The sequence below is a fragment of the Penicillium samsonianum genome (genome assembly GCF_028829775.1).
Source record: "Penicillium samsonianum strain IBT 33392 chromosome Unknown utg000003l_segment0_segment0, whole genome shotgun sequence".
NCBI lineage: Eukaryota > Fungi > Ascomycota > Eurotiomycetes > Eurotiales > Aspergillaceae > Penicillium > Penicillium samsonianum.
Window position 1 is genome coordinate 5982499 of NW_026643261.1, and position 20707 is coordinate 6003205.

General features: G+C 49.8%; 8 protein-coding genes across 8 annotated transcripts; 5 read left to right on the forward strand and 3 right to left on the reverse strand.

The window, feature by feature from the left end:
• Positions 1 to 48: 48 nt before the first annotated feature.
• Positions 49 to 1993, forward strand: N7471_005926 (uncharacterized protein; the record flags this gene model as incomplete). Its single annotated transcript, XM_057278645.1, has 3 exons — positions 49 to 133; positions 197 to 832; positions 897 to 1993. 3 exons carry the CDS (start codon positions 49 to 51, stop codon positions 1991 to 1993), a joined length of 1818 nt encoding a protein of 605 aa, XP_057138255.1.
• A 639-nt stretch (positions 1994 to 2632) lies between these two features.
• N7471_005927 (Zn(II)2Cys6 transcription factor) lies at positions 2633 to 4921 on the forward strand (the record flags this gene model as incomplete). Its single annotated transcript, XM_057278646.1, has 7 exons — positions 2633 to 2781; positions 2830 to 3104; positions 3160 to 3470; positions 3523 to 3603; positions 3664 to 4271; positions 4321 to 4503; positions 4555 to 4921. 7 exons carry the CDS (start codon positions 2633 to 2635, stop codon positions 4919 to 4921), a joined length of 1974 nt encoding a protein of 657 aa, XP_057138256.1.
• Positions 4922 to 5080: 159 nt separating this feature from the next.
• On the reverse strand, positions 5081 to 6814 carry N7471_005928 (uncharacterized protein; the record flags this gene model as incomplete). Its single annotated transcript, XM_057278647.1, has 3 exons — positions 5081 to 5587; positions 5664 to 6154; positions 6496 to 6814. The coding sequence occupies 3 exons, from the start codon at positions 6812 to 6814 to the stop codon at positions 5081 to 5083; spliced, it is 1317 nt and encodes a 438-aa protein (XP_057138257.1).
• A 1316-nt stretch (positions 6815 to 8130) lies between these two features.
• On the reverse strand, positions 8131 to 10421 carry N7471_005929 (uncharacterized protein; the record flags this gene model as incomplete). Its single annotated transcript, XM_057278648.1, has 4 exons — positions 8131 to 8838; positions 8892 to 9378; positions 9427 to 9496; positions 9554 to 10421. The coding sequence occupies 4 exons, from the start codon at positions 10419 to 10421 to the stop codon at positions 8131 to 8133; spliced, it is 2133 nt and encodes a 710-aa protein (XP_057138258.1).
• A 1450-nt stretch (positions 10422 to 11871) lies between these two features.
• Positions 11872 to 13506, forward strand: nop12 (rRNA-processing protein NOP12; the record flags this gene model as incomplete). The annotated part of the gene is made up of 2 exons (XM_057278649.1): positions 11872 to 11991; positions 12043 to 13506. 2 exons carry the CDS (start codon positions 11872 to 11874, stop codon positions 13504 to 13506), a joined length of 1584 nt encoding a protein of 527 aa, XP_057138259.1.
• A 623-nt stretch (positions 13507 to 14129) lies between these two features.
• On the forward strand, positions 14130 to 15066 carry N7471_005931 (uncharacterized protein; the record flags this gene model as incomplete). Its single annotated transcript, XM_057278650.1, has 2 exons — positions 14130 to 14462; positions 14524 to 15066. 2 exons carry the CDS (start codon positions 14130 to 14132, stop codon positions 15064 to 15066), a joined length of 876 nt encoding a protein of 291 aa, XP_057138260.1.
• A 972-nt stretch (positions 15067 to 16038) lies between these two features.
• On the forward strand, positions 16039 to 17347 carry N7471_005932 (uncharacterized protein; the record flags this gene model as incomplete). Its single annotated transcript, XM_057278651.1, has 3 exons — positions 16039 to 16196; positions 16259 to 16496; positions 16565 to 17347. The coding sequence occupies 3 exons, from the start codon at positions 16039 to 16041 to the stop codon at positions 17345 to 17347; spliced, it is 1179 nt and encodes a 392-aa protein (XP_057138261.1).
• Positions 17348 to 18008: 661 nt separating this feature from the next.
• On the reverse strand, positions 18009 to 19337 carry N7471_005933 (uncharacterized protein). The gene is made up of 3 exons (XM_057278652.1): positions 18997 to 19337; positions 18603 to 18910; positions 18009 to 18541 (listed from the first exon to the last, which is right to left on the reverse strand). The coding sequence occupies exons 1-3, from the start codon at positions 19246 to 19248 to the stop codon at positions 18061 to 18063; spliced, it is 1041 nt and encodes a 346-aa protein (XP_057138262.1). The 5' UTR covers positions 19249 to 19337; the 3' UTR covers positions 18009 to 18060.
• Positions 19338 to 20707: the final 1370 nt, after the last annotated feature.

The following is a 20707-nucleotide window of genomic DNA, read 5'->3' on the forward strand; positions in this document are numbered from 1 at the left end:
AGACTGCTTTACACTTCAACTACACAAACCTTTTACTTTATTTACAACATGTCGTCACACTGGGAACCTCCCCGTAATTACCGCAACCGCCCTGTTGCCATTCTTGGCGCAGGTGTGCTTGGCCGCCGAGTCGGTCAGTATCCCATCTAGCCGTGTTATTCAAGAGATCGAAGTGCTGACAAAACTCTGATATCAGGATGTATCTGGGCTTCAGCCGGCTACGATGTTAAGATTCGTGACCCCAGCCCGCAACAGCGAGCAGACGGAGTTGCATACATTAAGGAAAATGTTCAAGCATACGCCGCCAAAACCAAGCAGATACCCGGATCATACGAAGCCGTCGAAGATATGAAGCAAGCTGTTGGAAATGCCTGGCTGGTCATTGAAGCTGTTCCCGAGAAGCTCGAGCTCAAGATCGCCACTTTCGCTGAATTGGAGGCCCTCACTCCTTCCGACTGCATCCTGGCTTCCAACTCATCCTCATACAAGACTTCCGAGATGCTCGGTCAGGTCTCGGACGCCACCAAGGAGCGCATTCTGAACATGCATTACTACATGCCCCCGGGGTGTATGATTGTGGAGCTCATGACCAATGGACAAACTGCCCCGGCGCTATTCCCTTTCATGGTTGAGCGCTCCAACGAAGCTGCCACAAACCCATATGTCGCAAGAAAGGAGTCCACTGGATTTATCTTCAATCGCTTGTGGGCTGCTGTGAAGCGTGAGGTCTTGACTATCTTGGCTGAAGGTGTTTCCGTTCCCGAGGAAATTGATTCGATGTGGAATGAAATGTTTATCAAGGGAAAGAGTCTTCCCTGCCGGACAATGGACAGTAAGATATTCGCTTACCTTCCCCTGATTTTATGAGAATTCTTTTCGCTGACAACATTGCCTAGATGTTGGCCTAGACACCGTTGCCTTCATTGAGGGTCATTATGTGGAGGAACGTGGACTCTCTCCCGAGAAGACGGTCAACTTCTTGAAGACCAATTACGTGGACCAGGGCAAACTGGGAACAAAGTGCTCCAAAGGTGGCCTCTATGCTCCTGCCGAATCAACTCCTGTCAAGGCCGAATCAAAGAAGCCCGAACTTCTGGTGTTGGACCTCGGACTGTCAGCCAGCACACCCAGCATGTCATCAGGAGAGATCCTCCGGATCTCCGCAGACGGCCAGCAACAGAAATCAATTCTCAAAGGCCAAGCATTGCCTGATGGAATCGCTGTTGACTCTGGCCGCATGTTCTGGACCAACATGGGCGTTCCTGGAAAGTCCGATGGCGCCGTTTACTCCGCCAACGTGGATGGAACCGACATCAAGACACTTGTTGCCCCGGGTACTATCAATACACCCAAGCAGCTGGCTCTTGATTACGAGGCCAAAACTGTCTACTTCTCTGACCGTGAAGGGTGCCGCGTCTACCGTTGTGCCTTCGACGGCTCCAACCTGGAGGTCTTGATTGACAACAGTGGCTGCGATCTGACCCCAGTGGAGCGTGTCTCCGAATGGTGCGTGGGTGTCGCTGTGAGCCCAAGTCAGGGTAAATTCTACTGGACCCAGAAAGGACCTTCGAAGGGTGGCGAAGGCCGGATCCTCTGCGCCAATATCACAACCCCCCAGGGTCAGTCAGCCAACGCTCGAAGTGACGTCCAGGTCGTTCTGTCTGATCTTCCCGAGCCAATTGATCTTGAGGTGGAAGAGGACTCTCGCACACTTTACTGGACCGATCGTGGTGAAATCCCGTGGGGCAACTCGCTGAACAGAGCCAAGTTGGGTGAAGATGGTCTCCCTCTGCCAACCAGTTCCCCGAGAGGATATGAAATCCTCACCCGGGGTCTGAATGAGGCAATCGGTCTGAAGTTGGATTCCGTCAACTCTCAGGTCTATCTCACTGACCTGGGCGGATCTATCTACCGGTGCGGCCTGGATGGCAACCACAAGGAGAAGGTTCACTACGAGGAACACCGGGCCTTTACTGGAATTACTATCCTGTAAGCGTAAGCCTGGGAATTGCTATCCTGTAAGCCTGAAATAATATAGAGATTTTTGTATTTAACTAGAATAGATATCGCGTGCTTTTTTAACTTCAGCATATATCGCGTGAATTTAACTTGCATACTACATAAATACCGTGTGGACGTCATTGTAAAAATACAAGGGTAGGCCACATAAGCGGCCTTGTGATATATTTTTAGTAGTCTTTTTAGATATATTTTTTTTAAATATCCTCTCCCCTTCTCAGATAGACGGCAGAAAAGGGGACGGGGTGGCTTAACTTGTGAAATGGACTTTTCTATGTATGACTTTTGATGTATACGTCTTATAAAAACTGCTCAGGTGTGATACCTCGGGCCACGAAGACCCCTAAGGCATCCTGTGCAGATCGCCATCCTGTGTAGCAATTTATCTTTTCCTTGCTTCTCAGTTTCATTTATTTCGTATGAATGTACGGAGTACCCCTTTTCTTCTTATCTCAAATTCCAGCCATATTCCTTAAAAAAGTTTTACCTCGGAACTGTCGGGAAGGAATGCCGCCACCTCGGATAACTACTAATACTCGACATATTCGGCGACCCGACTACTACCCGACCCTCTCTCGGCAGACCGACACATCATTACTTGGCAATCTCCAACATGTCTACACGCCGCTATCGATCGGCTGCTGCTTGTCAAAATTGTCGCCAGCGCAAAGTCCGCTGTAGCGTGACGGTGACCGGTATCCCGTGTATAGGTTGCACGCAAGACGGCAGAGAATGTACCGTTCCGCCCACGAAAACCCAAACGTGAGATTTTCTTCCTGACCGCTAGAAGCTTATCGCTGATAGATATAGCATACGCGAGAGACATTCACGTCGAACTGCGTCTGTTATTGGCAGCCCGCCTAACGCAGATTCCAGTGGATTGATACCACAGTCTTCACTTCCTGATGCATTTCAAAATGCACCGCATTCGCATAATACAGATCACCATGAGCTGGCTGGTATGAGGAGTGTTTCTAATCCCCCGGATTTCTCTCGGCGCCAGGAAGAAGAGGAGACTGGCGTTGAAATCGCAACCAAAGTCCTCGGAAAAAACAGCAGAGCTGGCGAAGCGCCCTTCTACACTGGTCTGTAATCACCGCGCGAGTTTTGTTTTCACCTGAAGCTAACCCGAAACCGAAGGTGATTCGCCTGGATTTGGTGCCGTCTTCGATATATGCTCGCCACAGCAGCCTGCAACAAGGCATATCCTGCTCACTTCCAAAACATCCGCTTCGCTATCTCCCGAGGATAAAGCATACCTGCAGTACAAGGGTGTCTTCAATATGCCTCGAAAAGAGATCTGCGAGGAACTTCTGCGGGCGTACTTTCATCATGTGCATCCCATCATGCCGGTGATTGACGCTACAACGCTTCCACAGCTCTATCCTAGTGGAGATGGTCAACCATACAATCTGATATTACTATGGAGCATTTTCTATGCTGCAGCGAATGTAAAGCCTATCTCCCCTAGGTGGAAATGCAATCTAGCTAACGTGGATATAGCATCTTCCGGCGGAAACTTGGAAATCAGAGGGCTTTTCGTCCAGAAAGGAGATGAAGGAATCCATGTATAATCGTGCGAAGGTAAGCAAACTAGCATTTGATCCATCCCAGAGTTACACTTGGCTAATGACCTGCTCTTAGTGCCTGCATCATAATGGGGGTGAGACAGACAACACAGTTCTCCTTCAATCAGCACTTCTCTTGGGATTTTACCACTCTGAAGCTGATACCTACACCCAACCATGGTATTGGCTTGGTATTGCCGTTAGCCTTTGCCAAACAATGGGTCTGCATCGTTTCTCTGCTGCGGTATTCGCCAATTCACCTATCACTAGACCACAACAGCGTCTTTGGCGCCGCCTTTGGTGGACCTGCTTCTATCGAGACCGTTGGCTAAGTCTCACAATGGGCCGTCCATTGAGAATCAACATGAATGACTGTAACACCGTCCCGCCAACTGCAGATGATATGTTGAGTGATTTTGTCGGATTACCCGAATCCGTAACGGCAGCATATGTCCCGAAGGACCTGCCGCAGCTAGCAGAATATTGGGTGACAATGATTCAACTTACTCAGCTTTTGGGGGACACTCTCACCTTGTGCTATCAACCCTTTGGAACCAGTCCCTCTTTCCAGCAGGTTGAAGCCCTTGAGCGAAAAATTTTGCGCTTTCAACTTCCCGAAAATCAGGAGACAGGACAAAGTCCACTTGCAACCTTTTACTTGTATCACTTGCAGCTTCATTACCAGTGAGTGTTGATGTCATATCCATCTATTATTTCTGCTAACGGCCAAAAGAGCATTCATAATCACCTTTTACCGTCCTTTCATCACAAAGGACCCGGAGGGGCTGCCCGCATCTCGCCAGGATATATGGCAAACTCACGTCCGAAATCAGCTCAATATGGCTGCGCTACAGACCAATTCCATCGTTGACAATTTGGCAAACGAGAAGCTGTTGACATTATCGGCTCCCATGACGTGAGTGCGCAACTATCCTGCGAATAATATCTTATCTGACAATCATTCCAGGCCACCGCTGTTAGTCCCAGCAATGCACGTCCACCTCCTCAATTGTAAATCCCCTGATCCCGTCTCCCGACGTCTGGGTCTCAACAAAATTGAGGTGTGCATGATAGTCTTGGAACAGATGCAAAGTACCCATCCCTGCTCTTCAGTCTTCCGAGGCATCTTTCTCGAAGCCATTCGTTACATTTTCCCAAACTATGCGGGTCAAACGATTCTCCCTAAGTTGGCTTCTGAGTCTTCTCCGCCGCAGGAAGTTCCGGCGGAAGATCCTATGGCAGGAATAACAATTGGCGAAGATGCCATTGATGCGCTGATGGATGAGGTGTCGATTTTTAATTTTTGGGAGTCCCTTAATAATATGCAAACTTAGGCTTCTGGAAATATATATGAGCAGATATACACAAATGACAATGCGTCCGCGAAACCAGCTGGTATGGAAGAAAACAAAATGAATCAAGCTGTAGAACACGCAAATTATACTATAATCGCCTTGAAATCAATAGTCAATCCTTTAACAGCAAAGGAATGATCACCAGCGAGGATTGAAAGTCACCCAGGCCGGGTCAACACTCCACTCATCTGGATCCAACCGCGCAAGCTTCAAGACATCCTCGAAAGTCAGCCCATCAATATTCCTTAGCGTTGGATCCGCTCCCCTCAAATGCAAAGTCTTAATGGCGTCCATACACAGGTTTCGAGCTGCTTTGTGCAAAGGAGTTTCACGCAAGCACAAATCCTGAGCATTGATTGACGCACCCTTATCTAGGAGATTGAGTATAGCATCGGCCCAGTTTTTGGCCGCACACATGTGGAGGACTGAAATATCTCCAGCCATCAAAGCATCTGGATCGGCTCCGTGTTCCAAAAGAATCTTTAACTTGCCTCCTCCATCAGTTCTTGCTGTGAAGTGAAGTGGCGAAGCCCCTAGAATCTTAGGATCGGTGACGGGTACGTCGAGTAGGGCTCCATGGTCGAGCAATACATAGAGTAGCTCCACCGACTTTCCATGTGCGCATTCGTGAATAGGTGCCCAACCCTTGGAATAGATTAGTGGTCTGGAATCACAAAGGGTTTGTTAAGCAGGAAAGGTAATGAACGATGAGAACACTAACAGAGTGGAGATTTACGCCATTCACATCGGCACCCGCTTCTAGCAGCATTTTGGCCATCTTGGGGCTGTTTTTAAAGCAAGCCTCTTGTAACGCGGTTCGGCCAGAACTGTTCGCGGCATTAGGATTGGCGCGGTGCTGTAGTAAAATCTCTACGATTGCCAGGTGACTTTTGGCGATTGCCCAATGTAGAGGAAAACGACCACTGGTCCATATCGTACCAATCTGGGGACCATCACCGAGATGGCCCATGGTCAGGCTGTATTGGCGGATGTTGACATCGGCGCCATATCTCAGAAGGAGTTCGGTTATTTGAAGATTGCCAAGCTCGGCCGCGAACGAGAGAGCGGTGCGGCCGGTCTTGGGGTCTTGAGTGTCGACATCCACGCATCGTGACATGATATCCACCAAAGGGAAGTCAGCCTGCCGCACGGCGTCCAAAAGCCTTTTAGCGTGCTCAGGGTCTCCGAATTTCGTCGGTATCTTAGTCCTGACTGTGCCTCATCGGTCAGTTGCTTGGCATACTGGACAAAAGCCGATCCAGCATCGTCATCAAATTTGTGCTTGTTTTTCACGTTTTCTGCATCCTGGCCTTTGTGCACTAAAAGAGCTATCCGAAGTGAAAGTTGCCTTGGCGATGTTAGACATTTGAGACGGTGGTGAGCTAAGGATGTTCAATCATACAGAGTCAAAGAGGCCATAGCATGGGAAAATATCCCTTTCGTTGCTTGAAAGCGTGTGATCATGGTGTAGACTTCTTTTCTTGTAAAATACCACTTCATGTACCTGACATGATGGCGTCTTAGAAGCGGCTGATTTGGGCCCCCGCTAGTACCTGCAATTCCGGATCCTTTTAATTTTTCTAAGATCTCAGAGCAGGTATTTTCGCAGTCCTTCATGGGATACTGCAGGGTCTTCAGAGCTCGGTCCAGCTGGTCGTCCTCTTTCACCACCTTGTCCACATTTGCCGATTCCAAAGCGGCACCCAGGTTTTCAACTAGTGTCCGAAAGCCTTCGATATCGCGTTGGAGAGCCCTGATTTCAGGAGGAGCATCTTTGATAGTTTGAACGAGCTCATATATGGCCGAAGACGCCTTGAGAGTGCCCTCCACAATTGCAATCACTGCAGAGATTGTTCCAAGTGTTTCCGCCATTGTTAGTGCTTGGCTTGGGATTTTTATTCAAAGCGACTTTTATGCTGTCGGTCAGCTGTAAAGAATGATAGTCGGAAGAAAGTCAATAGTCAACAAGAAGCATAAAAAGGGGAACCTTAGCACAGTGGCTCCAGGAGCAGGTCAATGCTTTGCGAAACTCAGCCTCACGAGGGGACCAATTGCCTTCCAAGGTTATCAAGCGAGCGCGCTAATGCGTGAATAGGCACGTAACAAGAGCTAACCTACAGTACGAAAGTTCTACATATACTACCAATACTACTACCCTACTAACCCCTATAAGCTATTAACAGTTACTAGTAACTCCTTACGAGCTATTACCAGTACATGGTGGCCTGCTGACCTGGCGAGCAAAATGCCTATACATGCAATCTGATCATTATTGTGCATGCAAATACTGTCCGGTTAATCAATTTTTAATCTCCCTGAATGCTTTCTTTTTGACTCTTTCTCGGCCCCGATGCATCCACAAGGGCTTTTGAGGTTAACGAATCAGTGAAGTGAATCTGGCATCAGATGAGCTCCACTTAGGATGGGGCTACGGAAGGTGTGGCGCCGCCGTGGGTTCCAAGGTTCAGCCCCGCTATATGTAGATTTTCTCTTGAGGCAGTGAACGTACCAATTATAGCAAGGCCTAGGGAGTTGCCGAAATGTTTGAGCCCGCAAGATAAATGATCCGACAATGATCAGACCAAGAGTGGGAGTGGTTATGGATGAATGTCTTGATTGAATAAGAGTACAATCGTAAATCCAATATCTGAACAGGGAATAATAAGAAGTGAAAAGAGCCGAAGGCCTTGTGATATCAAATAAAGGCGCGGTATGTACAGTAATAAGCACAAAACCACCGCAAAGAGTAGACGCTATAGGAAAGGAGAAGAAAAAGAAGCTCCAATGCAAAAGATATCTCTTTACACGAAGAAACAAATCCAGACCTCATACACCCCATCAAATGATAAACAATAACAGCTTTAACCAGATTCCGTTCCATTCAAATAAAGTCTTCGAATCCAAAGTTAGAAGTAATGACAACGGGAGTATCCCACATGTGAACGCTGTTGAAACTCAAAGACACGACAAGACCCCAGATTGGTATTCATTCATGCAACACAGGCGAAAATGACAGTCAAGATACATTTGCTGTTGGAGCAAGAGCTGGAGAGTAGAAAAACATGGGATTTATCACAGGAGAAGAAAAGTGCACAAGATGCATGAAAGAGGAGGAGCGTGGGAGACTCTCAGGGTATTAAGGGGGGTGTTGACCAGTCATTTCAGAAAGAATTGCCAAAGGCAATCGATCATCGATTGGGCATGTGGTTTGAACCAGACCCTGTGGAAATTCCTGATTGATGAGCGCGATAATGTACTACATCAACAGGTTTAGACGGGAGGGATGGCGAGGTCTCCCGTTGGAGAGCGGCTGAAGGCTGGAACAAGCTTTGGCGTGCAGAAGGCGGAGAGAAGATGTGATTGTGGGATGGGGCGTCGGTAATAGGAGAGCGGTGTTCGAGGGCATGGTTGAGATGCGGTTGTGATTTCCGCACATCCAAGGGAGATGAACTTAGTGACCGGAACCCAGATTTGCGATGATCGGCATCATAATCTGGGTTGCGGAAAGGCCCTTGCGTTTGATGCCTTGAATCGTGCTCCATGCCGTAAGGGGTGTTGTTGGCGGATGAGTTGGCAGCAGAGGCATTCTCGGGAATGGTGGATGCAGATCCATTGGGTGCGTTGATGTCTACCACCCGCTTTTGAGCGGCTGGCGTTGCATATGATGACGGTTGCGGATGCTCAAATGTACGGCCTTGCGGTCGAGGGGGCTGCGAATGCTGTTGCTGTTGCTGCTGCTGATGGATGGGATGTTGTGGGTTTGCCCAGGGTGTTTGTTCTAGGAATGCTTCTTCGGCGGCCGAACGGAAAGCGCTAGAAGACATGGTAGACATGGTAGTCCGCGGTGGTATTGCTGACGAGTGCCGTGGTGCCGAAGCGCGAGACTCGATAGGAATCTATACCCTGCTGTCAGCAACTGATCAAATTTAGGAATATGAATATGACTTACACCCATCTTTTCAAGATCGTCATCAAGTTCCGCGGGCCGTGCACCCATCAAGGACGGGGCAGCCGGGAAACCAACATACTTGGCGACACCGGCCATGATTGAAACCTCCTGGTTGTATGCGCTCTGATGTGCGATTTGCTGTGAGCGACGGGTGGGGAATGGGATGATATGGTGGGGGCTAAGCTCGTCTGTCTTGAAGCGATCATGCTGAATGGCATAGAACTGCTTGCTGACTGCACTTGAATGCCGCTCGCGCGCATCCCGAATCCGCTGGTAGTATGTGCTATGGGCCTCTGTTCGCTCGGCTAGACCCTTGTGCATGAGTGACTTCATGCGGTATCGATACAAGTTTTGTTCGTATTTGATCTTGGCGTCCCGGTAACGTTCCACACACTCGATCTGCCGCAAGTACTCAGGATGCGTCGGGTTCGGACCGGTAAGCATCTCCAACTCGCGATTGAGTTTGGATATCCGTTCGTCATAAATCCTATGATTGTGAGCAACGAAGCAGGTGAGAGATGGGGCGATTTCTTACTTGTCACGTAACGTTGCAAATTCTTTCTCCAGTGTCGCTAGTGAATCCATAGCAGACATCTTTTTCACAGCTGTACAGGGCATCAGTATCAGTGGCGCCCAAAGGGTCCATGAAGGGGAAGACTTACACTCTTCGGCTCGAAGAACCGCCTCCGCGTCATCGGGCTCATCTCCTCGTTCCGTAGGGTCCCCGTCTTCTCCAAGAATCTCATCAGCAACATACTCTATTGTGGCCGCGACCCCGCCTTCCGCCTCCTCATCGGCGTCTTGGGTCCTTCCTCCTTTCCGCTTACCCTTTTTGCCCTTTTTGCCTTTGGAAGGCGGGGCTGGGAGATCCGACTCAGGAACTTCGTCAACCAGTATGCCCTCGTCATTGATATCCATGGAATTACCGAGCGGCTCAGGCGAGAGAGGGGTATCATCGTCGATCGGGTCACTCAAGTCACTCTTGATTGAGCTCCGGCGTTTCTTCGTGGGCTCTTCGTCGCCGAAGTCGGCGACGGTTTCGTGTTTTCGTTTCTTGTTGAGACTATCTGGAAACTCGGAGTCGCCTAGGTCGCCCAGGTCTGGAATATCCTCGGTCAAGCCGTTGTTTTTTGAAGACCGTCGCGGTTTGCTAGGAGAATCGTCTGCCACAAGTTCTTCATCGTCGACATCATCGAGTGTTGTAGATTGATGAAGCTTGCTAGGACTTGGTCCGGCACTAGCAGCACTCAACACGATGTCGTGTTTCCGGATGTTGTGTGGAGAATCCTCGATGCGCTCGGTTTCCGCCTCGGAATCGTTCTCCATTGGCTTGTCTGATTTGATGGGATCTTCGAAGTCGGACGGCTCGTTGTCCGAGACGTCGTCGATCTCACTCAGACTACTTGAGCGTCCGTCATCGTCCATGAGCGGGTCATCTAGAAAAGGGTTCCGCTCGCCATTGGGGAATGTGGACTCTGCCCCCGTTGTGGGACCAACGGAGGCCTGTTCTCTGCTCTCGGCTACCTCCATGGACAATTACGCAGCTAAGAGAGCTGGCGCAACACAATGTAAGTGAAGAGAAGAGAGGTTGAGGGGGGAGGGTATTGGGTGGTTGATTGCTTGCAGCGAGGTTGAGATTCGCCGCAGGCGTGAGGAGAGGGAGGAGAAAGGTCACCGATCCGCCAGATGGTGTTTCGATCGAGAATCTGGACAAACCATAGATCGAATTAGCTCAATTGCCATGTCAACTCGGCAAAACCAGTGGAAGACGGAGTTGGTGGGCAAAAAGTGGTTGGTGGGTGCGAGAGATAGGTCAGCGCCTCCAGAAGGCGGTGGTGCGGAGATTGATCATCGAACGCCCCCAGAATCGGTAACAATCGCTCAGCATAGGGACTAGAGGCCGCGCAAAGCAAGTGTACCGATCACAGTAGTTCCAGAAGACACAGAGACACTCCCTCCTCGCGAAAAATGACCAGATGAAAGTCTGGGGTTGATGTAGAACCTCAAGCGACGTACCGTTCCAACAATGCGCCGGGAGCGACGCCGGTAATGAGCACAGCTGCTCGCGACCGAGCACGATTCCCAAAAGCACCGCGTTCCTGAGACGCGAGTTACGACTTAAGTCCAAGCCCACGCGTGTCACCACTATTGTAACCCGTAAAAGCTTTCGGTCTGACGAATCCTGCGCAGACCGACTCTGGAGAACGAGGGGAGGATGGCTAGGAAGCGGACAAGACGAGGGTACCGAGTCGCAGGGGGGTTGACGGCATGAAGAAGTGGCCAGGGACCGTAATCAAGATCAAACCAATGATCAAGGATGAGAAATCACAGCCGAAAGAGGGGGGTTTCAGCAGACAAAAGCAGCAGATCGCTATGATGGGGTGCAGCAACAGAAGCGAGTGACCGCTGATTCTGCCGCGTTGCGTTCCGGCGAGGGCAAGACTCACCGCCCGAAGAAAAAAGCAAATCACGTGAGATTGTATCTGACGTAGTTGCAATGGGAAAGGCCATCTTGTGTAATAATATGTTGATATTGCACTTATCCCAGAAGAAACATGGAAGGAATACAGAGCAAAGGATATGTTCATCGGTCTCACTATGTTAGATGGTGTATAAGTGCATCATACATCCACAGCTTACCGCCCGATATCCCAAACAAGAACCTCCCAGCCTAGAATACACAGAGAGAGGGCAATACTTATAGACTAGAAGAGTAAGTAATACAGAAAGCCTGCATAGGTGATATTCATGCATATCTATCATATATAACGTACGATGTACCTTACATAGTAGGAACATCTACTGCTAGGTAATTGTACTCCTAGTCATGTGATAAGCAGCTTTCCGCGCCAAGACCCGATAAGCAGAAACTAAAGGAAAAAAAAAAAGTCGGAGCTATCATCGGCGCAAGTGTCAATTGCAACAAACCCACGTCTTGGTCACTCAATTTTAAACTATACTACAGACCAAATACATCAAAATGGGCAAAAAATCAAAGTCTTCATCCAAGACGGAGGAGAAGACCAGCAAGTCCGCTGGCACTCTTCCCTTCGGTGGTGCATCTCTGGACCCAACATTGTCCTCGCTTTTTGCGCAAAGTGTATGTCTATCTTGATGTGCAATTAATGAGCTTTGAACTAACAATATCTAGGCTGGTCCTGTGCAAGCCCCCGTGATCAAGTACGCTGAGCCCACCCAACGGGCGAAAAAGGACGAAGATGATGAAGAAGAGGAGGAGGAATCATCTGCGTCAGGCGATGAAGTAATGGAGGATGCTGCCGAAGGAAGCGATTCTGAGGCCGCAGAGGAAGAAGAACAACCTACCGACACACAGAACCGGAAACGCAAGCGTGGCAGTGCCGGCGAGGATGTCGAGGAGACATATATGCGTCGCATTGCAAAGGAGGAGAAGAAAGACGAGGAAAAGAGGAAGTCCGAGCAAGCAAAGCGCCAAAAGCAGACCGAACAAGAAGGTAGCGAGGATGACGAAGGCGAGGAAGGCGAGGACTCCGACAAAGCATCCGGATCAGAAGACAGCGATGAAGAGGAGACCGCCCCTGCACCTGTGCACGAGAGCTTGACTGGTTCCGCCAAGACTGATGAAGTTGAGAAGTCTAACCGCACTGTCTTCCTGGGCAATGTCTCTACGGAGGCTATCAGGTCCAAGACCGCCAAGAAGACACTTCTCAGGCACCTGGCCTCTTTCTGCTCGACGCTTCCTGAATCTACGGGCCCGCACAAGATCGAGTCTATCCGTTTCCGCTCTGTTGCATTCGCCAGTGGTGGTGGCATTCCCAAGCGTGCTTCCTTCGCGAAGCGCGAGATTCTCGATGAGACCACACCCAGCACCAACGCATACGCTGTCTACACCACTCTCCACGCCGCACGCAAGGCCCCCGCCGCCTTGAACGGCACCATGGTTTTGGAGCGTCATTTGCGAGTTGACAGCCTTGCTCACCCCGCAGAAATTGACCACAAGCGCTGTGTCTTTGTCGGCAACCTGTCTTTTATTGACAGTGAGACACCCGAAGAGGACGAGAAGACTGGTAAGAAGAAGAAGGTTCGCGCTCCCGCCGATATTGAGGAGGGTCTCTGGCGGATTTTCAACGCCCACACTGGAGGCAAGGACAAGAAGGCCATCAAGAAGAACGTCGAGTTCGTGCGCGTGATTCGCGACAGCACCACTCGTGTTGGCAAGGGATTTGCTTATGTCCAGTTCTACGATGGCAATGGTGTTGAGGAGTCGCTTCCGCTCAATGGAAAGAACTTCCCGCCCATGCTCCCCCGCAAGCTGCGTGTCACTCGCGCCCGCAAGATCGCTAAGAAGCGCGAACCCACCGGTCCTGAGACCAAGAAGTCTCGTGTAGACGAGGCCCAGAAGACTATGCAAGGACGTGCCAACAGGCTACTGGGCCGAGCGGGTGCGGCTAAGGTGAAGGCCGATGCTAGCAGTACCATTGCCGGCAACTCTTTCGTGTTTGAGGGTCACCGCGCCACTGAAGGATCATCATCCATCAGGATGAAGCAAAAGAGCCGTGGCTCGAAGGCCAAGCGAGAAAGCAGAAGCAGCAAGCGGGCTGCCGCATACAAAGCTAATGGTGGCAGACGGGGCTGAAAATAGAAGAAGCCATATTGTATCTCTTATGGGCGTTAGGAAGGGCATTTGAATATATTGTATGAAGATCACAAAATTCGAGACCAGACATGCATAACTTGAGCATCTACATAGTAATTTCCAGCCCTGGTGATATACCGCGTATTCAACAAAATCAATTACGATGAAGCTCTAACTGGAGACACTGACGTCATTGTCAACAATCAACGACCGTAAACGATCAACTGATCAGCCACATGTACATGTTCTCTTCCCACCATCGATTGTTCACTCTCGTTAAATGCCACTCTACCTTGAATTTCTTTCAACAAAGTCAATAGCTTCAACGGTCCAAAGTGAACCAGATTAGTTCCACCCTCGGAGCCACTTCCATTTGGTGTGCGGGGGTCGAGGTGTATGAACGACTCGCCAAAAACAAGGGCCAAAGCTGACTCCCGAGGTCGGGTAGTACAGAACGAAAAGAAAGTTCATACGGATCGTATTTGACCGGTTGCATGTGTAGTTGTGCCGTTGCCTGAACCGAATAATCAACTTCACCGCAAAGTCCAACGTTGACGTCTATACGTGTCCAGGTGTCACCAAAGCTTTTTCAAGTCAGCACCTTAAACCCCATTACTATTATCATGTTGCCTTTCGGAGTTCGCCCGGGAAACCAGCGCCGGTCCCATCGCCAATCCTCTGCAGATACGAACGGCACAGATTCTGATGGGTCGGAGAAGTGTCTCCCTGATCCAGGACCTCAAGTGTTCAATCCCAACTTAGTGGATGTACTCAATGTTCGGGATTTGTTGCAATGGAAGATCCCACGTGGTCTGCCCGAGGAGCTCGTCGATATGATCATCGATGCTGCGGAATATTGGCCTTCGATAGAGCAGAAAATGCAAGACCAACGGATCATCCAGAAAGACTGTGATCAAGTTTTGCTAAAGACAGTTCCCCTCTGCTATGATCGGAATGTATGTCTATCCGTTCTCAAGTTATCTGATGGGCCCGTGCTGATAATCTGTTTCTTTTTAGAGCTTGGAGCAAGAATCGAGTCCTACCCCATTACCTCATCGCGGAGCACACCCTTGCCGCAAGATAGTCTTCAATATCTCATCTCACGACCAAGGCAACGGGCGATGCCACGACAACATGTATGAGTTTTCATATACCTGGTTTGACACCGAAGTTATTCACGGCGCCCATACGAGGAACATGTATGACAATGGGACTGAGCAAGAGATCCTCGACAATGAGCGTGGACAAGTCCGAAAACACTATACCGAGGCGGATGCGCTGCTACTACCGCGTGACAACAGATTGCAAGTCAATGGAGCCCACGTGAGCGAGATGCAGCACAATAAAATTGTTTGGGACTATCGGGATGATATCCAAGCAGACTCGCCCGAGGCATTTGAGATTGAGAAGACTCTGGGTCGTGGCCGGCTTACTTTTGATGGACATGGAGTGCGTGAGTTGGAGGTTGGCGATTCAATTGCCATTTGGGCCCGAGCAAGGTTTCCCGGCTGGTCAAACCAGGTTTATCAAGCGAGTGTGAGAATATATTGGGCTGTATGAGGGAACGGTTAGATCAAGGACAACTACAGACATGTAGATATGGGATCTTGTCTGGTTTTCTACTAAATGACCTGTCAGAAGAATATCTTATACCACATCTTAGCTCCTAGATCAACAGTAGACTCCATCCAACAGCCCTACAACATAGAGGATTGTACCTCGATATATACTTGCTAAGCGATGATTGGCTTTGAAGCTCAAAATCGATCACGCCATTTTGCCAAGACTAGCTGATCGACGCCAAAACAACACAATATAAAGCCAACGGCCTCCTCCAGCTGCTTTACTCTTTTATTTCTCCCTGATGCTAGCTGTCATGCTGTCCAAACGTGGACCTGCAAACTTCCCTATACTATGAACATGGTGTTAATCCCATGAGCACCCCGGGGCCTCTTCGCATACTGAGCACGGATCGACCCTGCCGACAGACCGACGGGAAGCGCACAGTGGGGCCCAGTCGCCGATTGAAAGACCCCGGGTGAGTCACCGAATGAGTCGCCGTCTGAAAGTCCCGGGCCATCACAGACCGCCAAACGTGAAGCAGCCAATTTTAGGTCAAAGATCTCCATCTGCGGGACAAAGATGGATTGGCCAATCCATGTCGATAGAACGGCGACCCATCTCGTCCGAGAGCTACACATGTGTCATGGGATATTGGGGACCTTCGCCTAGAGCATAATGAATTTTCCCGCTCTATTGCGATGTCCTGACTGGACGCTGGTTGCGTTATCTGCATGAAAATATCACGCATTCCGTCGCCGATGATGTCGTCCCCTGGGTCTTACCCGACTGTTTCCCCCCCTTTTAAAACCCCGTCACGAACCCCGTTGCAATATCTACTGCGATTCTGTTTATTTAGTTACTCAAATCAACGCCGTTTTTACTTTTTCTCATTCCACATTTTTGAATTGCTTCAGTCCTAGACTCGCTTTGCTATTCTCACTCCCGTCTTTCAATCACTACAATCTCAACATGGCTACTCGGAAATGCGCAGCGGTCGTCGTAGGAGCCGGTCCGGCTGGAGTTGCCGTCATGGGAAACTTGTTGGAGCGCCAGCTGGGTACAATCACATGGATTGATCCTTCTTTCGAGGCCGGGAGAGTCCATAGCAAGTATCGCGAAGTTCCTAGGTTTGTACCCGATTCTCGACACGTAAACACAGGCCGGAAAATACTAACGAGATATCATTCAGCAACACCAAGGTTTCATTATTCCAAGCATTCGCAAAAGCTACACAGCCTTTCCAGAAAGTGATCGATAACACCAAATCACCTAATGCCTTCACCAAATTGGCCAAACTCGACCAAGAATCTACCTGCACCCTTGGTTTTGCAGCGGATATGGTTCGTGGCCTGACAGACGGTCTAATGAAGATGGAGCAAGTATATGCATGCCACGGCTTCGTCAAATCAGCCAACCTCAACGAAACGGTTAGTGAATTTATTGCAAATCTACATCTATATTATACATGAAGACTAATAATGGCATCATATTTCAGACCTCCAACTGGACCATTAGCATCAAAAAGAATGCATCCGAAGATCTTGAGATCATCGAGACTACCCGCCTGATCCTCTGCACAGGCTCCTTCCCCACAACAGCCCCGATCCCCGTCCCGGGACTGGACATCCAGCGCTTGGACCTCGACCTAGTCCTCAAGCCCACCGAGCTAGCAAACACGCTCCCCTCAGACAGACCCATCTCCGTCGCCATCGTCGGCGCATCCCACAGCGCTATTCTCGCCATTCTGAACCTGACCAAGCTCGCCCAAACCTCCCATCCACTCCTGCGCATTAGTTGGTTCACCCGCCACCCCCTCCGCTACGCAGAGTACAAGGACGGCTGGGTCCTGCGCGATAACACCGGTCTCAAGGGCCTGGCTGCGGACTTTGCTCGCTCCGAGCTGGAAGACGAGAAGCTTGCTACTTCGCGCGCTGGCCAGGTCCTGGCCAAGATCGACTGCGCTGGTGGCCAGGATATCGAGTCTGCTCAGTACCATAAGTACCTCCCCGCGTGTGACTATCTTGTCCAGGCCGTTGGGTATAGCCGTACCTCGCTCCCTATTCTTTCGAAGAATGGTGCGCCCCTCCTTATGAGCTTTGATCATGATACTGGCACGTTCCACGAGCCTGGTCGTACATCGGATATCCCCGGGCTGTTTGGTGCCGGTATTGCGTTCCCTGAGCGGGTCGTGGACCCGCATGGCAATGAGGAGTACGCGGTTGGGTTCTGGAAGTTCATGAAGTTCCTGAAGCGGGTCGTCCCGTCATGGGCTGCATAATGGTTTCATGTCTTGTTTTGATTTTGTAGATTTTGTGCTTTTTGGTCGTCCTGAGGACACTGACCACGGTGCCCGTGCATTGTCTAGCGGGCTATGATTCCAACGTTTGATACCGATATCTGTGGAGTAATTGGCGTTGTTTTGGGTGGCTTCGGGGCCTTTTTATATAATTTCTAGCTGCTATGCAGGCTACAATTCAGAAGAGCATCGTTCTTTTCCCCTTCAAATCGATCGCATTCGCAAAATCTCCTAGCCAGTCATCAGTCATCACCAGCTGGCACACCGTAATCCAAGCACTTGCAGAAGTATTAGCAACGCTAGGGCTCGATAATTCGAATTGAGCATCCGCGTATCCAGACTGCTACCACCCAAAGTATATTGAAGACAACAGATGGACGGATGGCCAGGAAGTGGGCAACTCGTAGAGTTTGAGTCACTGCATACTAGAGAGGTCTAAGGCTGGTAATTTATAAGGGTTTCGACATAAGAAAGCAACCTGTGTATCGGATTGTTCGTCATTTGAGTAGTATATCCAGTCCTTTCCCCCAACATAACAGCCAGCCCAGGGGTAGCCATGCAACACATAAGTCGTCAACGCCACATAACATCCAATAACCCGATCATATCACATCATGAAATACCATAGAAACATCAATTTCACCTCCCGTCCACCTGCCAGCACAGTCTATCCATACTTTTATCCAACCACCAAGTTACAACATAACAACCGCAAAAACACCAGCCACAACAGCGCCAACACCACCATTCCTCACAGCCCCAGCACCACTATCAGCAGTCTGCGTCGCAAACGCTTTATCAGTGCCAGTAGCCGTGGCACGGTAGTCACTCTGACTAGCAACAGCCTTGCGGTCATACCCAGTCGCGGTAACAGTATAAGTAGTCGAAGCCTGAGACCAAGTGAGAACCGTACCGCTAGGAGGCGCCGAAACCGTCCCGCCAACTTCGTACAGGGTCGAGGTACCGTTATTAGGGAAATCGCCGGGCTTGTAGAACTTATCCGCATCCGTGAAACCCAAGTCCTTGCACTTCGTATCCTTGAGCGTCGAGTCGCAAGACGACCACGCCCAGTTCGGCAGGGAGGTGTATAGATTGGGTAGATCGGAAGGGAAGAAGACTCCCCACATGTCTGCGCCGGCGAGAGTGGGTTCAGTGTGTGGGCAGATATCCCAGGATCTGTGGTTCGGGGGTTAGTTGGTGCTTTGGAAGAGTCGCGGTTTGGGTGTGCATTACTTACGCGGAGATACTAGCGCTCGCTCCGCAGCAGGCACAGTCCGAGGCGCGGTTGGCAATATCGAGACCGTTGTTTAGGTTCGACAGGTCTGGGATGTTGCCGATGTCTGTGCTGAGTTTGTCGGTGACGTCGCGCATGCATTTTATTTGCTGGTTGCGCGATGATAGCGTGGTTTGCGTGACTTTGCCTAGATCGCAGGAGCAGCGGTTTGGCGCGTTATCTGGAGGTGGCCAGAAGGGGATTGGCTCTTTGGCGCTGGGGCAGATGGCGAAGTATTGCTGCACGAAGAGTTGGTATTTGCAGGAGTAGACCTAAGTAAGGAAAGATTGTTAGCATGGGTCTATGCTAGTCATGAATGGCTGGTTCCTTGGAGCCTAAGGGTATATAAAAGCCGTACCTGGTTCCAGCATGACTCCGCCATGCAGTTGATATACTTCTGGTGGGAGTCGCAGCCACAGTCCACGGCACAGTTACCATTGCCGTTGCAGCCTCGGATGCAGGAGCTCCACTTGTCGGCGACATCCCTATTGCACTTTGAGTACTCGGATGTAGAGGCGCAGTCTTTCTCGGTGATGTTTGTCTGCGCATTGGCTAGGCCAGAGAGCGCCGCGACGGTCGCAACCGACGCAAGAAGGAATTTGGATAGCATAGTGGATCCTGTTCTTGTTGGATAGGACTTGATCGAAATGGATGTATCTGAAAAATGCTCCTCGGCTCTGACCTGAGCTTTCAATGGCACTAATGAGGAAGCAAGAAAACCCTCAATCCTAGGGAGGATGCAACAGCACCTTTATAATAAGCAGATTATGCAGCACAGCCCAGATTCGACCGAAACGAAATCTCTTCATGGATCCCCGATCCTCGGGCCCATCAATGGGCTCTGCTGCAAGTTAGGGGTTCCATCATTGCAAACCCAGCTGTCATGCCATCGTTCGCAGCAACCAACCAATAAGAGATGTAGGGTCATAATGTGACACAAAAGAACAAGCTGAGCCACTCATATTTCAAAGGAAAGTGGATGACGACGACCCCAGTTTCCGCATGTCTTCTGCATCTATTGCATATAGGCAATCACATTTTCTTTGGTAAAAAGCATGGTCGATTGATAGATCAGAGACCAGATCCAGCATCCGCCCTATGAATTGATCGGATGGACTGCATGTTTCGGGATTTCCAGCAAAAGCCCTGTATAGTGCTAGGAGCCTTGCTTCCTCTGCAGACACGAGGTGAAGTGGACTGTTCCTGCGATCATAGATTTGTGAAGACCCTTGCTTGGAGTTGAGCTTTTGATGACGATAGCAGGGTGCTATTATTAAGACTAGACATAAGCGATGTGGTCATTTTTCTTGGGGCTCCCATGTTGTTCATGCGGTGTGTCGAGAGACATGCATTGGATTGGGGGTTTCTTTATGCCAGGGTTGGATTTTCCATGCGCGGGTGCCTAGCATGGCCCGAACCCTAGGAAGTATGGAATAGACCCTCGAAATCCTGGAAACACATGATGTGGTGGTTCAGATAGCAATGACATAGCTCACGGAGACCTGAAACGTCGAGTCGTTCAGCAGATTGAGATTTCATCGTAGAGGGGACCTAGTACCTGGTGCATGTGGGAGTGGTCACGAGTCAGGCACAGGGCCAAGTCGGACAAGCCAAGGAATTAGTCGAGACGATTCCGTATCAGAGCGACTGTGTCTGAGTATATAGTTTTATGTACGTCCATAGGTACATACATAGCGTGTTCATGCCATGTAGTGAACCTTGCAAGTATACGAACTCGACATACGGAGATCGACCCGGGACTTGAATATACACTTGTACTCTGTTAGTAAAATTAAAATACAATTCTCTCCGTCACAGTTACTAGTCAAAACTAGTCGAAAGACTAGAAGCAGAATGTAACCCAAAATTGTGCTTATCAACTGTCAAATCCTTCCAATGCCCCGAATCCCCCAATCTTGTGGAGAAGAGAAAATCCCTACTATGAAGGGAAATTTGCTTGGTTTTTCCAAGACTATGACCGTCTCCACCAACGGTCGATCATTATTTATGTACTTCGTACTTCAGTGAGAGAGGCCCCCTTACTGGGATGGTAAACTGATATTTAGTGA

What these genes read in the sequence shown, in the direction of transcription:
- N7471_005933 (XM_057278652.1), bottom strand. Translation starts at nt 19,248, where the DNA reads ATGCTATCCAAATTCCTTCTTGCGTCGGTTGCGACCGTCGCGGCGCTC. An exon ending in CGGAGTCATGCTGGAACCAG is followed by an intron (nt 18,911 to 18,996) that starts GTACGGCTTTTA and finishes TTCCTTACTTAG; the next exon opens with GTCTACTCCTGCAAATACCA. An exon ending in GCGAGCGCTAGTATCTCCGC is followed by an intron (nt 18,542 to 18,602) that starts GTAAGTAATGCA and finishes CCCGAACCACAG; the next exon opens with ATCCTGGGATATCTGCCCAC.